The sequence below is a fragment of the Balaenoptera musculus genome, chromosome 6 (genome assembly GCF_009873245.2).
Source record: "Balaenoptera musculus isolate JJ_BM4_2016_0621 chromosome 6, mBalMus1.pri.v3, whole genome shotgun sequence".
NCBI lineage: Eukaryota > Metazoa > Chordata > Mammalia > Artiodactyla > Balaenopteridae > Balaenoptera > Balaenoptera musculus.
Window position 1 is genome coordinate 81,818,349 of NC_045790.1, and position 14,868 is coordinate 81,833,216.

At 50.3% G+C, this 14,868-nt stretch overlaps 1 protein-coding gene across 1 annotated transcript; it reads right to left on the reverse strand.

The window, feature by feature from the left end:
- Positions 1 to 1,390: 1,390 nt before the first annotated feature.
- Positions 1,391 to 14,560, reverse strand: IGFBPL1 (insulin like growth factor binding protein like 1). The gene is made up of 5 exons (XM_036854130.1): positions 14,113 to 14,560; positions 5,272 to 5,381; positions 4,521 to 4,637; positions 2,747 to 2,900; positions 1,391 to 1,606 (listed from the first exon to the last, which is right to left on the reverse strand). Exons 1-4 carry the CDS (start codon positions 14,558 to 14,560, stop codon positions 2,751 to 2,753), a joined length of 825 nt encoding a protein of 274 aa, XP_036710025.1. The 3' UTR covers positions 1,391 to 1,606; positions 2,747 to 2,750.
- Positions 14,561 to 14,868: the final 308 nt, after the last annotated feature.

Here is a 14,868-nt window from a genome sequence, read left to right on the forward strand (position 1 = left end):
ACCACCCATCTAGTTTCATTCCCTTCTTATTCAAATGAGGAATCGAGGTCCAGAAAGTGAAGGGGACTTGCTCAGGGTCACCCAGAAAGATAGGGGTGAATTCCCAAACGGACCTCATGTTTCTGGATTCCTGGGCCACCCTCCTGCTATGTTCGTCAGGGTGATGCCACCTCAGCATTTCAGATGTGGAACAGCCAGGCTTAAAGGCAGAAAATGCAATTCCAGAAAGGACTCCAAAATGCAATGCCCAGTGTGAGCAGCTTGAGAATGTTGCTTTAAAAGTTGAGATGGACCTTAAGGAGAATCCCTGAAACCTGTGGAACTGGCAGCATCTTCCTTTCCATAGTTACGAGATTGTTCTGAGAAGCAGCACCATGGAGTGGAAAGGGTGCCAAAGAGGACCGGGCGCCCTCAGCTCCAGTCCTTCTCAGAGGCTTTCAGGCCTCAGGCATGCGCTTTACTCTCAGAGCCTGGTTTTCTTCATCTGTAAAGGGGGAGGGACATTAATGCTCATCCTGCCTGCCGTCCCAGAGATGGGAAGTGACCACAGACAGAACAGTGTTTCTTGAAATTTAACAACTATCCACATGTGAGATCCCAATTCTGATTTTAAAAAATTTTAGTCACCTAGGGGGTCTATTTTTTTAGGCTAGATATTAAATATTCTTTTTTCTTTCTTGATTAAAAGAAAAGAAAGAAAGCTTTATTTCTGGGTAAGGTCAAAACATCTCTAAGTAAAATGTATTCTACTCCACTCTAATTCCACAGCCCAGAGAGAGCAGTTGACCCCATTTTTACAATTTGATGTCCAAAAGCCAGGTCTCCACTGCCAGCTTGGTTAGAGAATGCTGGGCTTGTTAATAAGTGGACATCTTGGTCCCCAGATGCCCAGCCAAGGGGCCCTGAGTCTGGTTAAGTGTTCCATCTAGGACTAAGTCTCTTTAAAATGGGAATACAGCAGGAATAACAGCTGTCTACACCTTCATATGAAGCAATGGCATTTGTTTTTGAGGGAATATTATTTTTAAAAGAATGCTAAGACTACACTTTCCATATTTTTTCTGTAGGACCATCTTACTCCAGGATGGCAGTGTTTGAAGGGACATGGGTAACATCCAGTCCAAATACCACATTCACAGCTGAAGAGACCAAGGCCCAGAGAGGGAGGGACCTACCCAGGTCACACAGCAAAGTTGGAGAGGTCAGGCAGAGGACAGCAGGACCCTCCCCCCTCTTCCTACAACACATACTAAATCACTAATCAGCCCTAGACAAATGAGGTAAAGAGTCACAGCTGACACACGCCTCGGTCCAGCCCTTTAGAATTACAAATATACCTAACGTGACCTTCCCTCGGAGGGAGAAGTTAAAAAAAGAATTCTCACAGAGCTATTCATTTCAGAAGTATAAAAAGGCTACATGCAGTCTGTCTTCCCAGTGTTTGCCCTGCTAAAAACTACATCTGTATACGAATCTAGTTTGCATCTAATTTTTAAAAACATACAAAAGTGGTTATCTACAAACACAGTTCTTCCAATTCTTCACAAAGCAAAAAAGATCCATGACTTGACTTTTCCATCGTCCTGTAATCAATGTTTCTAAGACCCTAGAAGAAAAGAGGGAAAAGAATTAGAGAAAAAAAGCCTGCTCTGTCATAGTCAACTATGTGTTAGATGGAAGGTGGAGGAAATGCCCCTAACTTTAAATCTCTCCCCAACCAGGAGTGGTGCTGGTGGGGAGCAGAGGTGCCTGTGGGGATCTAAGAAATACATGTAAGACCAATGGATGGGCATTTCAGGGAGGCAGATTCCAGCTTAATATGTGGAAGAGCTTTCAACTACTGGAAAAATCCACAGATGGTTGTTTGGTGGTAGTGAGCTCTGTGTCCCTGGAGGTATGCAAGCAGTAGCCGGCCAATTCTGCATGTTGTAGACGGAACTCAAGGACTGGGCCGTGGCAATGGTATTAAAATTCCATGGTTCTTTGTGACCCCTTTTAAAACTCATTTATAATAGACTATATTCATACCCTGGTATCATTTCTGTTTTTAAAATATAAATATATGTACTTATAAATTATACATATATTTAAAACATGAAACATACATACACACATATGTACATACAGAAGTATACATACAAGTGTACAGGACAAAAAGTCTCGATACTTGACTTTTTGATACATATATATATAACTATACACATATATAAAAAACTAAAAGTTAAGTATCAGGAGGGCAACTTTAAGAGCCATCTCCTCACTGAATTCCTATTTGACGATTTTACACCTTACATTTTCCTCCCTGTTTCTAGAAGCTCTAACTACTTGCAGAGCTACAGACAAGGAAGAACCTAGGAATAGACCTATGAAGCTCAGACTGTCTTCTTTGCAGGCGTGTTTTCACCCGGGTGCTGTCATAGTGACCATGTCTGCTCTCTTAGCACCCTCACTGGGCGGACTTGGAGAAATAGAAAAAAATAGGTGGTCTTTTTCACCTGACGGACACCCATAACACTCACAGCTCTTGACTTTGCATGCTAGTGGGAAGCCCAGTGTGATACGTGTGTAGAACATACCACAGAGTCTACCTGCCAATTGTAATATGTTCCTACTCTTGGTTTGCATTTCTCTGGTTTCCTTGATTCATGTATTTTTCTTCTTATTTATTATGCATCTTATGACTCATCTCAATCTCCCGTGACACAGGTGTACAAATACTGCAGATGACTTGGAACATGCACATTACCCCCTCACATGTGGTCATCTGGACCCGGGAAGCGGGCGGCTCTGTACTGGCTCCGATCCACCACGGTGACTGTGCTGTGCGACTGGGCCTCCCCTACCGCGTTGGCTGAATGGCACTGGTACACCCCCTCGTCTTCCTTCCTCAGAGGGTTGATCTAGAAGTTAAACAGGCAAGTTTGTACAGTCATATATGGCACAGCAAAATCACTTATTTAGTTCTTAATGAGTCTGAACACTTACTCCTTTTCAAAGTGAGAGAGCTCACCCTCTATTTCTCTTCTTGCCTTGGCTGCCGAGAAAGAGTTAAACTTCCTTCTCAGTACCTTCTGTATCCTGCCTCTCATTTTAATGTCTTCTCTGCATTTCTGCCTTTTACTGTGAGCTACCTGGTCCTTTTATTGAAGGTGATAGGTATAGATTCCAAGGAAAATACTGCAAACTAAAAGAACAAAACTCTACTGACCACGGAATAGCTCACAAATGCTCCCAACGGAGGCAGCCTTTACAAGATAACACCAGAGACAACCTTCCCCCGCCTCTCCTTGTAATAAAAGGGGGGGAATACACTTTATGTGAAAAAGCCATGGACCCAACTGCATTCTGAGTCTCTGAGCTGGGTGGAGAAGTCGCCCAAGCTGGCCGAGATGGGGGTGGAATGAGGAGGACACCCTCAAGAGCCCGTCTCACGCCCCTGCAGAGGAGATCCACAGCAGCTCCCTCCTCTCTTGCTTTCTCTCGTCATAACAGCTTCTCTCAAGTGTGAGTCACTACCGACTGGAGAGGGTTTGCGCACCCCTCTCGTTTGGATCCCATGGTGGCTGAAGGTGGAGCATCGTTATCCTCACATTACAGGAAACTCACAGGTAAGTCACAGACTGTTAGGGTCACTAGACATGGTCCAGTCCAGGGCCCTCTTTTTATGGTTGTGGACGCTGAAGCTCTGAGAGGTAGGGTAACTAGCCCCGCAAGGGCCCCCATCTCGTCACTCCATCGCCCTTTCAAACACAGGGCATTCCCTCTTCTCAGCCAAACTGCTGCACGTGGCATAGAAGAGCCCTGGTGGAGGATGCAAATGTGCCATCTTCCCTCTTTATCAGCCATGTGGTCTCAGGCAAGTGTATTAGCTTCCTATGGCTGCTGTTGCAAATGACCACACGTTTAATGGCTTAAGACAACACAAATTTATTATCTACAGTTCTTGAGGTCAGAAGTCCGAATGGGTCTCAGTGGGCTAACCCAAGGTATCAGCAGGGTTGCCTTCTTTCTAGAAGCCCTAAGAGAAGCATTCTAGAGGCTGCCTGCAGTCCTTGGCCTGTGGCCCCCTCTTGCATCTTCAAAGCCAGCAACAGTAGTTCATGTCTTCTGACACTGCCATCTCTCTGGCTCTCTCTCCTGCCTCCCTCTTCCATGTTTAAAGGACTCTTGTGATTATATCGGGTCCACCCAGATAACCCAGGATAACTTTATTAAAGTCAGCTGATTAACAACTTTAATTCCATCCTTATTCCCCTCTTGCCACACAACATACCATATCCACCAGTTACAGGGATTAGCACATAGACATCTTTCCGGGGCCATAATTCTGCCTGCCTCTGAAGATCACTTCTGCTCTCAGGGGTTATACTACCTGCCCTGCTTTCCTCTCAGTTACTGTAGGGTCCAAGGAGAAATGGATCAGAATATTTGAAAGGTGTAACATGTTATAGAAATATAAAAGGTGCTTTATAAGGGCCAGTCAATAATAGCCAATAATCCTAAACAAATGAGATACTCACCAAAACCCAGGCTGTGGCTGCGTGGTCAGAAGGGCCCCCTTGCACGTGGACAGCTATATTGACGTGGTCCCCAGGCAGGTCCTTCAGCACCTGGGTGCCCTCAGGAGACCGTGTGACCTACAGAGGACAGAAAAACCAGGAGTGATTTAGAAAAAGCATTTCTGGATAAGGACCACCCCACAGACACCCTCATTGTCTTCACTCTCCTGCTGACTTGAAGGCTGAGACCCTAGTATCTCTTATTCCTATTAAATGCCAGTTGCTTCCTACTGAATGTATGTACAGACAGTGCCCCCTGCTGGACAGCGAAGATGTAGACACCACCACTATCAGAATTTCATTGCCTTTCTCAGGGCTGTTGAGATAAGGGGACAACATATGCCAGTCTCTCAAAAACTGAGCTGCAGAAAGATCTAGTTTTGGAATAGGATTGGGTCATTTGCCACCAGCCAAGTCTTTCTAAAACCCAGATCCAGTGAAGGAAGCTCTAACTTCATCCCAGCTGACCTAGGCTAGATAAACAGCAGAACTTCCTGGACAGCTAAGTGGCAGAGGGAGCAAATGGCAACACCCCTTCTCTGGGGAGAGGTTTGGGGTAAAAGTTTTGAGGCATAAATCTGGAGGCAGAGGAGTGGAACATAAGTTTTTTTTTAATCCTCCAATTCACATATAAACACACAAAACACCCTTAAAAAACATTTATACCCCCCCTCCCAAACACACACACAGGGAAGTTCTTGGATATAAATACCTTCCTCCATGTGACAACTGGGGCAGGCACAGCTCTCACCTCACAGGACAGGGACGCCTGTGCCCCGGTGACGTTGTGAACATTCTGGGGTGGAGTGATGACCACAGGAGCTGGGAGAAGAAGACAAGGGAAGACAACCTTGACCCTGATCAAGCCCCCCACATCTAAGATACCCTGCCTGCAGAGAGCATGTTGGGGCAGATGAGAGCTCCCCACAGAAAGGACACACTCATAGGCAAGGAATCATAGAAGAGAGTTTTCTTAGACCTGGAAGGAAGCCTACTTGTTTCCTCCTACATTGCCTTTGTTCTACCAACAGGAAAACAGGGATCCAGAGAGGAAGGCGACTTCTCAAAGTCGCCCAGCACGTCTGTCTGTGGTCTCATCACACTCCCTCCCAGGATCCCTTCCAGGACCCCAGCTGCCATCTGCTTACAGCTCAACTACACGACAGTGCGCCAGGCTCCGGGAGGGGCTGGTGTCACTTCACCCACGGCAGAGTCTTCTACCAGATGGGCTTTTCTCCTTCCGCATGGAGGGCATTTCAAAGAATAACGCCACGCAGAACAGCTGCCCTCACCCCCTGCTGAGACCCCCTGCGGTTCAAGAGGCTCATTTGCATATCACAGGCTCCACACACCTTCCCATCCCCATCCCCGAGGGCAAGACTGCAGGCATGGACACCGAGCCTCGCTGCATGGAGAAAGGTAAATCAGGGAATCCGGCAATGTGGTGCTAGGCTGCCAGGGTGGGTGTGGGCTCGCTGGGTGGGACAGGAGAGCATGTGGCGTTTGAGTTAGACATTCTTAGCTGATACCCCACACTCTGCCCTTCTCCCTGTGCCTGGCACCTGCTCTACTCACACTGGAACTAAAAGAATCAAGTCCAACTGCCTCAGCTTTCAGGCCCTCCATCCGGCCCTCAGCGTACCTGCCTGCCCTGCCCTGCCCTGCCCTGCCTTCCCTCTACGTGGAGTGCACCCCCAGCTCCCCATCCTGAGGGCCTGGGGGTGTGTCCTAGTCCAGGACCAGGGGGTCTGCCCCCTTTGACTTGCTGAAACCCCCCCCCGCCTTGCAGTGCAGGTGCTTCATCTCGTCTCACAGGCCCACCCTCGCAGCTGGCCACGTGGGGTCTTGGGCAGGGCGCAATGTGGAGGCTTGGTGGGGAGTATGCTCTCGACTCAGGTTTGCTGTCTGTAAGATGGGGATAATACCCCTGCTTCACAGGGCTGTTGAGCTGATCTTACCACGTGATGAGTGTGAAGCTTGAGGGTTTGAGTTAACACAATATGCAAGTGGGGGGCAGGGTAGGCCTGTTAAACAGATGACTCCACGAAGAAACACATGACAAATAAAAGAGCAAACACATTCACCCTTGGGCCATCAAAATGCAGAGTTCACGACTCTTGGGGCTTCACCTGGGGACTGATGGACATCCCTGCAGCCCTCCACAGGCCAGCCTTGGAGAGGGAAAGGGCCCTCGCCCACCTAGGTGGGGCTGCAATGAAAAAGGAGAACAAAGGGAGAGAGACAGAAGGCTGGAGCAAGAGCATGGAGGGAAGGAGTGAAGGGGCGCAGAAATGAGGCTGGCCTGGCCCCTCCAGACAGACAGGGAAGCAGACCCTGTCAAACTGGTGCCAAAAAATCTCTGGGAAAGTGTCTTAGAGCTATGGAGTCTCAAACTGGAGGGGCCCAACTCCCCAAGAGCATGTGCCTGACTGTCTGTGATGGGCTCATCTAGGCTTCACTTGCATGCCCCCAGTGATGGAGAGCTCACTACCTATGAAGCCAGGTCCTTCCATCCTTGGCTCTGCTGGTAAGAAAGCTTGTTCTCACCTGGAGCTAAAACCCACCTCCTGTAACTCCCACCTATTTATCCCAGGGCTGCCCTCAGGAGCCCCACAGCACCCTGGGTGCCTCAAATGGCTTCCAGTGAGTTGAATACAGACCCTGCCCTCCTCACCCCCAGGCTGCTTTCTTCCCCCTCAGCCTGATCAGCTCACTCCTTCAGCTGTGACCAATTGAACGCCCTCCAAGCACCACACCGCTACCCACAGCCCCGAGTGTAGCCAGTCCCCTGAATGAACCAAGGTTCTAGGCTTCTAACATTGCCCAACGTGACCCAGCCACCTGCCGACCGCTACAAAGAACCACAGCACCGCTGCTCTCTGGCGGAGCCCCATCTGCAATGGACGACAAAGAAAGTCTAATTTATTCACATCCTCCTGCCAACATTACGTCCTTTGGAGCCCAAACCAGTCGTCAAATGGCTCGCTGTGGGAACAATCAGAACTGCATCTTATTCCAAAGCCCTCAATAGATTCCAAAGGGACACTCAATCAACATGTTTTACTTTCTTTCATGTAGAGTCATAAATTTTAAATGAGATTTCATCAGTCCCTTTCAGGCCTAAATGAATAAGCCAGTAAATCACATTTCATCTTTCTCTCTCTTTGCATTTCCCTCTTTTTCCATAACTACAATTAAGAAAGACCATCTTGGAAATACTGCCTTTGCCACTAATTTCAAGGCAGAAAATAGCACTTCTTTTCCAAAAGAGCCCCCTGCTTTTGGTGATAAAGTGACGTTCAAATTTTGATTTCTTTTTAAATGTACATACAGTACATTCATTCCTTCTAGTATACAGTTCTAAGTTTTGACAAATGCATACACTGTGTAACCACCACCATACCCAAGATATAGCATTGTTCAGTTATCTTGAAAAATGTCCTCATGTTGCTTAATCTGTTTTTAATTTTAACATATCTGATTTTAAATTTAAAATATTTTTATCCATAATAGCTCTTCACAATCAGTCATCATTATCATGATAGTATTAATGGTAATAATACCACCCTTCTGCTTACAGGCTTAAGCCATTCGATCCTTCCAGCAATCTCCTCAGCTGCCAGCTGGGGGAGCTAGCCAGGGTTACCCAGCCTTAAACAGCAGGGTGAGGCTATAAGCCCAGCGGTCTAGCTCTGAGCTCTGTCCCACACCATCCTGCCTTCTCCTGAAATGACACTTCCATGTCTGCTACTCCTTTCATCCTCACACCAGCCCTGTGAAGTAGGTGCTTTTAGCCCCACTTTACAGATGAGAAATCCAAGGCTCAGAAAGGTGAAGCACCTGGAGGAGTGATGATGCAAACCCAGGCACGCTGATTCCATTAATTCCACGTGGATTTTTAAAGTGAAACATTTGTTAGCCATATGGACTCCATTCCAGAATAAGAAAGAGTTCCTTAGGGATTGTGTGGGGAGCCCCCAAGATAAGTCCCAGGATCAATGATTTGCTACAAGGACTCACAGGACTCGGCACAGTTTACTCACAGCTGGGATTTATTACAACAAACAGAGACAAAGCAACTCAGCAGAGGGAAAAGAGGCTCATGGGGCAAAGATCCGGGAAACCAGGAGCACACTTTCAGGAGCCTCTCCCAGTGGAGTCACACAGGATGTGCCTAATTCCCCAGCAACGACCTGTGACAACACGTGTGGCATGCCCTCTACTAGGGAAGCTCACTAGACATTCAGTGCCCAGGGTTTTTATTGGGGTCCGGTCCCTCAGGCAGCCTCTGCCTCCTATGTACCAAAATTTCAGACTCGCAGAAGGAAAGGTGTGCAGCATAAACCATGCTGTTTGTACAGTGAGCTCCTCTTATCAGTTCTGGAAATGGTGGGAAGCCTCCCCACATCCAAATTCTCGGACACCAGCCAAGGGTCAACCTCGCCAGCAGGGCTTTCTAAGGATAACAGTCTCAGGCCTGCTATGTTTACTCTTTTCTGCACAGAAATGAAACTCTCCATAATCACCCCAGGGAACAGCTCTTGTGAAGATACCATTAAATGGGCAATGTGTCCTTAACCCTGGCAGGACATTCCCAGTCTTACTGTCCCCAAGGGCTCATTTGAGTGTGGCGCTAGGGTCCTCCACATATGACTACCACAGGCAGGTTCAATCCTGTCTCTGCCACACTCCAGTTTCTTCTTTAAAATGGGCACAGGAGTCCATTCTCTCCGCTGTGCCCTCCACATAGGCTGTTGTGAGGACAGTCACAAGACCTCTCGCCAAGTGTAAAAGGCTTCCACGGAGGGACCTGAGGACCCCGCAGGTTGTGCTACCCCAAAGTGTAGTATCCTCAAAGATGCCTTGCCGGCTCAAGACCCTCTATTGGCCTCTGGTGAGTGGGCCTATCGGTGGGCCCTGCCTGAAGGCTCCAGAGGCCGTGGCCCATAGCCCTGACTCTGGCGAGCCCGGGGCACAGCCTCTCACCTTACTGCTGCCCGAGCTGCCACACTCCTGGAAGAGCCAGGGCTCTCCTTTCTACCTGCCTTTGGCAAGAGTCATGTGGCTTTCAGGAGGGAGGATGGTGTCTGGTCAGCCGGGTCTGTGAATGTGCCAGCTTCGTCTCCCTAGTTCTTCCTTGCTAAACACTTGTTTCCTTCTGCTTATGTCAGCAACAGCCCTGGAAATGCTAGGATGGCACAAACCCACCCATCAGGTAACAGAATAGTCACCCAGGTGGGCACTGGGGATGGGCAAAATAGTACCAAGGGAAACTCAAATGCCCGGGGGCCTGGTCGCTAACCATTGGGCAAGTTGCTAACAATTTCCTCCTTATCTGCAAATGAGGATAATGACTGTGGCCCTACATCCTCCACGGTGAAGGGAGAGAATGAATGTGACTGTGTTATTAACCGTGTGGATCTATACAAATGAAAGGGATCGATATTGCTAAGTGTGTGGGGATCTGTCCCCCAACCCCGTCAACTGAGTGTTTTTGATGGCTGGAACGAAAGATCTTCCTTAATGCCTCTGAGATTTCTTTAAAGTTAATGGCGCTCGGGAAGGAAAGAATATCAAAAGTCATCCCCCAGGAACCCATCTGCTCATATGAAAAAAGCACACAGCCAAAGACTTTAATAATCAACACAATGAACAGCCCTGATAATTTATGCTAATAGTCATGTTAGGATGTGGAACCAGAAACAGCTTAATCGGGCTCCCTGCAGCCTATGCCTCAAGCCCCCTCCCTCGGCATGAAAGGCTTTTGAGCACGAGGCCCCCCCTTCTTTGTCCCTCTCACAAAGTGGTATTCGCTGCCTCTCCTGGTTACCTGGTAACACATGCCTTGCACAGACTGAGGTTTCTAAGTGCAGCTGGAATTTCAACCGAGGCGAATTTTCTAAGATTTCGGATCTCGAGAGCTCACTGAAGCTTCAGGGGCTCAGTGCCCTCATGGGCACTGGCACGGGACCCCGTTCCTATTTAATGCAGCATTCAAAACACGACCTCAGCCTCCTTTCTGCAGGATCCCAACCTCCTCCCAATGCTAGCAAACAGTCAGGGTGCATACATGGAACAAAGCAGCCTTTTATTTTATTTTACTTATTTTTGGCCTCGCTGCGTGGCATGCGGGATCTTAGTTCCCCGACCAGGGATCGAACCCATGCCCCCCTTCAGTGGAAGCGTGGAGTCCTAACCACTGGACCACCAGGGAATTCCCCCAAAGCAGCCTTTTAAAGTAATGATAACAATAACAATTACAGTATTGTTACTGATAATAACAGTAACGACAACGCCATGCCACCTTACTGTTGAGAAATGGAACTAGTAACTCAGTACAGAATGAAGCGTCACCCTGCAGCATGGCACTCAAGGTCTGCAATAAGCCTGCCCAGGACTACTTCTGGGTATCATCTCCTCTGCCAGCCATCCCACTGGGTACTGCCCACGGGTCCACTGTTCACACTCGCCCCAGGATCTCCTACCTCCTTGTATTCGTTCATGCTGTGCCTCCCCATCCCCCCTTCTCAACCCAGGAATTTTCTACCCATCCTTCAAGGCTCCTCTCAGATGCCTCCCCTTCTGTGAAGCTATACCTGTTCCTCTCAGGAGCCATCACCTGGTGCTAAACAGAGGAACTAGCAACAAGCCTTGGGGGAAAAAAGGAAGGTGGATTCAGACTGAGAAACCCTGAAGATTCAAGGGTAGCCAATTTGCAGCACCTTCCTAATCAGGTTGCCAGAGGGCTAGAGGTGCATGGCCCCATCTGAAAACAGCCAGGAAAACTCAGGCTGGAGCCCCACCTCAGCTGGTAACTAGCCATGTGGCTCCAGGGAATTCTCTTCTGCCTGCCTCAGTTTGCCCTTCTATTAAATGGGAGTGAGACCTGGCCAGGGTAGTTGTAAAAATCAAGGAAGAAGATGGAATGCAAAAGCGATTTCTAACAGCAATGAATTATTCTTATGTGGGAACATAGTGGGTCTTCAATACATGTGTGTTGATCAAAGGATTACTCTCATTATTAGCATTTTGGGGCGTTTCAGAGAGTAGGAGGAAAGGTCAGAATTTAAGCCTGAAAACTGTTTCCAAATGCCCCTCAGAGGCATGGGTAAGAACACTTCCCACACTGCTGGAACCTAATATTTACGGAGGCCGCATTCTGTTAAACTCAGGTGCTTGCTTATTGAAGGCACAGGTGAGGACCGAGGAGGGGTGATTTTATTACCAATATTGAAGCAGAACAGCTGCTGCTCTGACTCAGTCTGTTTCCCTTCAAGCGAGGTCCCCAGGGGCATTGTTAAAAAGTGCTCCTGCCAAGTCGTCTGGATAAAGGATGGCTTGAGGGCAGCACAGAATGAGGTGCCGCCTTCCCTGGCTGGAAAAGATCCCCCGTACACACCTTCATGCTTCACCAGGACACAAGGGCAGGGGGGCCACACAAACATTTCAGGACAAAACGAGATGGGAAAACAGTGCCAGGGTCTGGATAGTGGCTGATGACACAGTCGCTGGTAGGGAAGGAGAGCTAAATTCTGGGGAGGCCCGATGCCTGTCACTAATGGGATCATTAAGAGCAGCTTCTGAATTGTCTCTGTTTGGCCCCGTGCACATCTTTACTCCCAGGGCCTGTGCCTGGGGTGGGCTCAGAGCCCACAGATCAGAGTGGAGGGGCTGTCACATTTACTTGTCATTTGGTAATTTTCAATGAATTAGGGGTATGGGGCTTCCATCTGCCATCTGGCTGCACTCTGGTAACCATGGCAACCGCCACCTGCCTGACTTTAACACTATCAAGTCCTGTCCTGAAACAGTACTGAATAGGGTGCCGGGGACCCGGAAGCTAGCCAGGCTTTACAGATCACCCTGGATGAGTCCCCTGCCCCATGGGTCTCAGTTTCCTCTGCCTAACATCAGATTTGGTCTAAATGCCTTCAAGGCAGCTGTCTCTTAGGAACAGAATACCAGCCCAGGGAGGAATCATCTGAGACCATCAGCACCGGTTAGAGTCTGGGGACCTGGTCAGCACTTCTCATGTCTCCTGCATGTGAAGTGAAAGTGTTACCTGTCTGGAAACAAAGAGACCTGCCTGTGAATTAACTGCTGAGGAAAGCAGATTGTAGAAGCGGGTGACAGGAATGAGAAGAAAGGAGACAGGACTGTTTAAATGCCACAGGGCAGAAACAAAGGTTTGAAGTGGAGGAACCTCTACAGTGGCTCCACAGGGGCTGACACAGCCCCTGGAAGGAAGCAGCCCCAAGGCTGCAGCCAGGGAAACGCCAGCCAGCTCTCTCCTCCACTGGGAGCCCCAACCAGGAACAGCCAGCGGTGACTTTCCTGTGCTTTGGGGGCTGCCTCAGACCCCCCAGTGGGCAGCACATTATTTCCAAGTTTCCAGGGACAGGGGCCTTCTTGCCTCATCTCCAACAACCCGTTGGGTCTCCTGGGCTTGAGGGCATCTAACTGGGATGCTTGCGGGGAAATAATACTAGAAATTTCCCAAGGCTGGAAAAGGCCGTCCCCCGCCCCCAAGGCTTCCTTGTTGGAGCTGAAGTCATTACACTGACTGAAACATTTAGGTCTGGACTTGGTCTCCAGTCCCAGGCCAGAACCCCAAGCTGGGGCTCCTTGGGACTCTCCTGCCACAAGCTCACCTAAACTCGCCACTGGCCCCTCTAGGCAGCCTAGACAAGGGGCTTTTCTCCAAAACCTAATGGGCCAGCAGAGTGCTTTGCTGGGCATCCCTATACTGATATTTTGGTTTATTTCTGTTTGATTTTTTAAAAATTACATATAGAGGGTGAGCAAAGATGCCACCCATAGATGGTTTTATTGTGATGTGAATGAAGCTTATGTTTCTAGGTCCCAAGCAATTAATCATCTTCTATTACTTAAAGTGGGACCCTCCAAATTATATAAGCCTTAGCCTCACAAAACCTGGGTCTGCCCCTGATGGCACCATAATCTTTTCAGAGCTTGGGTCTCCCAAGGTCTTACCTGTCCTGGGTGGGAGCTTCCTCAAGACTCCCAGCAGGGCCCCACCCTACACTCACTGAGTCCTGGTGCTCTGATCCCCTGACTCCTGAGTCCTAGTCTGGAGCTCTAGCTCCCCCTCCTCCAGCATCTCCATCTGCCCTCCCTCTTCATTCAAACAACCTACCTCCTGCCACGTAAAGCCGGACCCCAGGGATTTGGACCCAGTGGGAACACCTTGCTCCCCAAACTCCCAGTCTCCTGGAGGCAAACATGCCAGGCCTGGAAATAACTGTACCAGCAATTACTTAAGTACCAAAAGGGACAGCAGGCTCATCAAAATTACGACCAGCTCGGTGGCTGGTGTCTTCATGGGTTTGGTAAGGAAGGGTACAGAATGTGGATTCCTGCCGCGGTCTCCTTAAGTAACTGGCCAGGTAAGGAAAAACTGACCCCAGAGGGAAAACTGAGGCCCGTGCAGTGCTGTCCATCGCGGTGCACGGGGTGATCCTTCACCCCACAGAGGGTTGGGGTCCCTCTTTCTTTACCCGCCCCATTAGTGCAGGGCAGAAGCCGGACTCACCAAATTCGCAGGGTCCGTCCCGCGCCTTGTGCAGGTGGCCGTGGTGCGCGCGGGGCACCTGCCGGGCGCGCAGGCGCAGCGCGCAAACGCTGGGGTACGAGCGGCCGTCGGAGCCGCAGACGGCGCCGCGCTGCGCGCACACGCAGAGCCCAGTGCCCTCGGGCTCGGCCCCCGCGGCGCGGCTCGCGCACACCAGCCCGGGGCCGCAGCGCGCGCCGGCCCACCCCCCGCAGCTCGCGCCCTCGGCGCCGAGGCAGCGCGCGCAGCAGCCGCACTCGTCGCGCGCCGCGATGCTGGGCGCGGGACAGCGCGCGGGCTCGGGACAGCGCTCCGGCCGGCACGGATAGCACTCGGGGCTCTGGCCGCCCGCGCCGCGGAGCCTGAGGCCCGGTGCCGGCTGCGGCTGCAGCAGAAGGAGCAGCAGGAAGAGCACGGGTGAGCGTGGCATGGTCCGCTCTGGGAGGGCAGTGGCGCCTCTGCCTCGAGCTCCGCTCAGCGAGCGCGGCGCCTCCACCCCACCCGCCTCGCGGCCGCTGATTGGCCGGGCCTGCACCGCGGGGCTCCTGCACTCGGCTGCTTGGCCCCGGACTAGCGCGGCCGGGTAGGCTCCTGGCCCGGCCCGGGTTCCGAACTGGAGGGGTGTTCTGAGACCCGCTCTCCGGCAACCAGTGGGCTCTTGGAGACCCACTCGGGGCGGGAACTTGCCCGAGGTCGCTCTGGTAGAGCAACGATTGGATGTACGGTCTCCGGATCCGA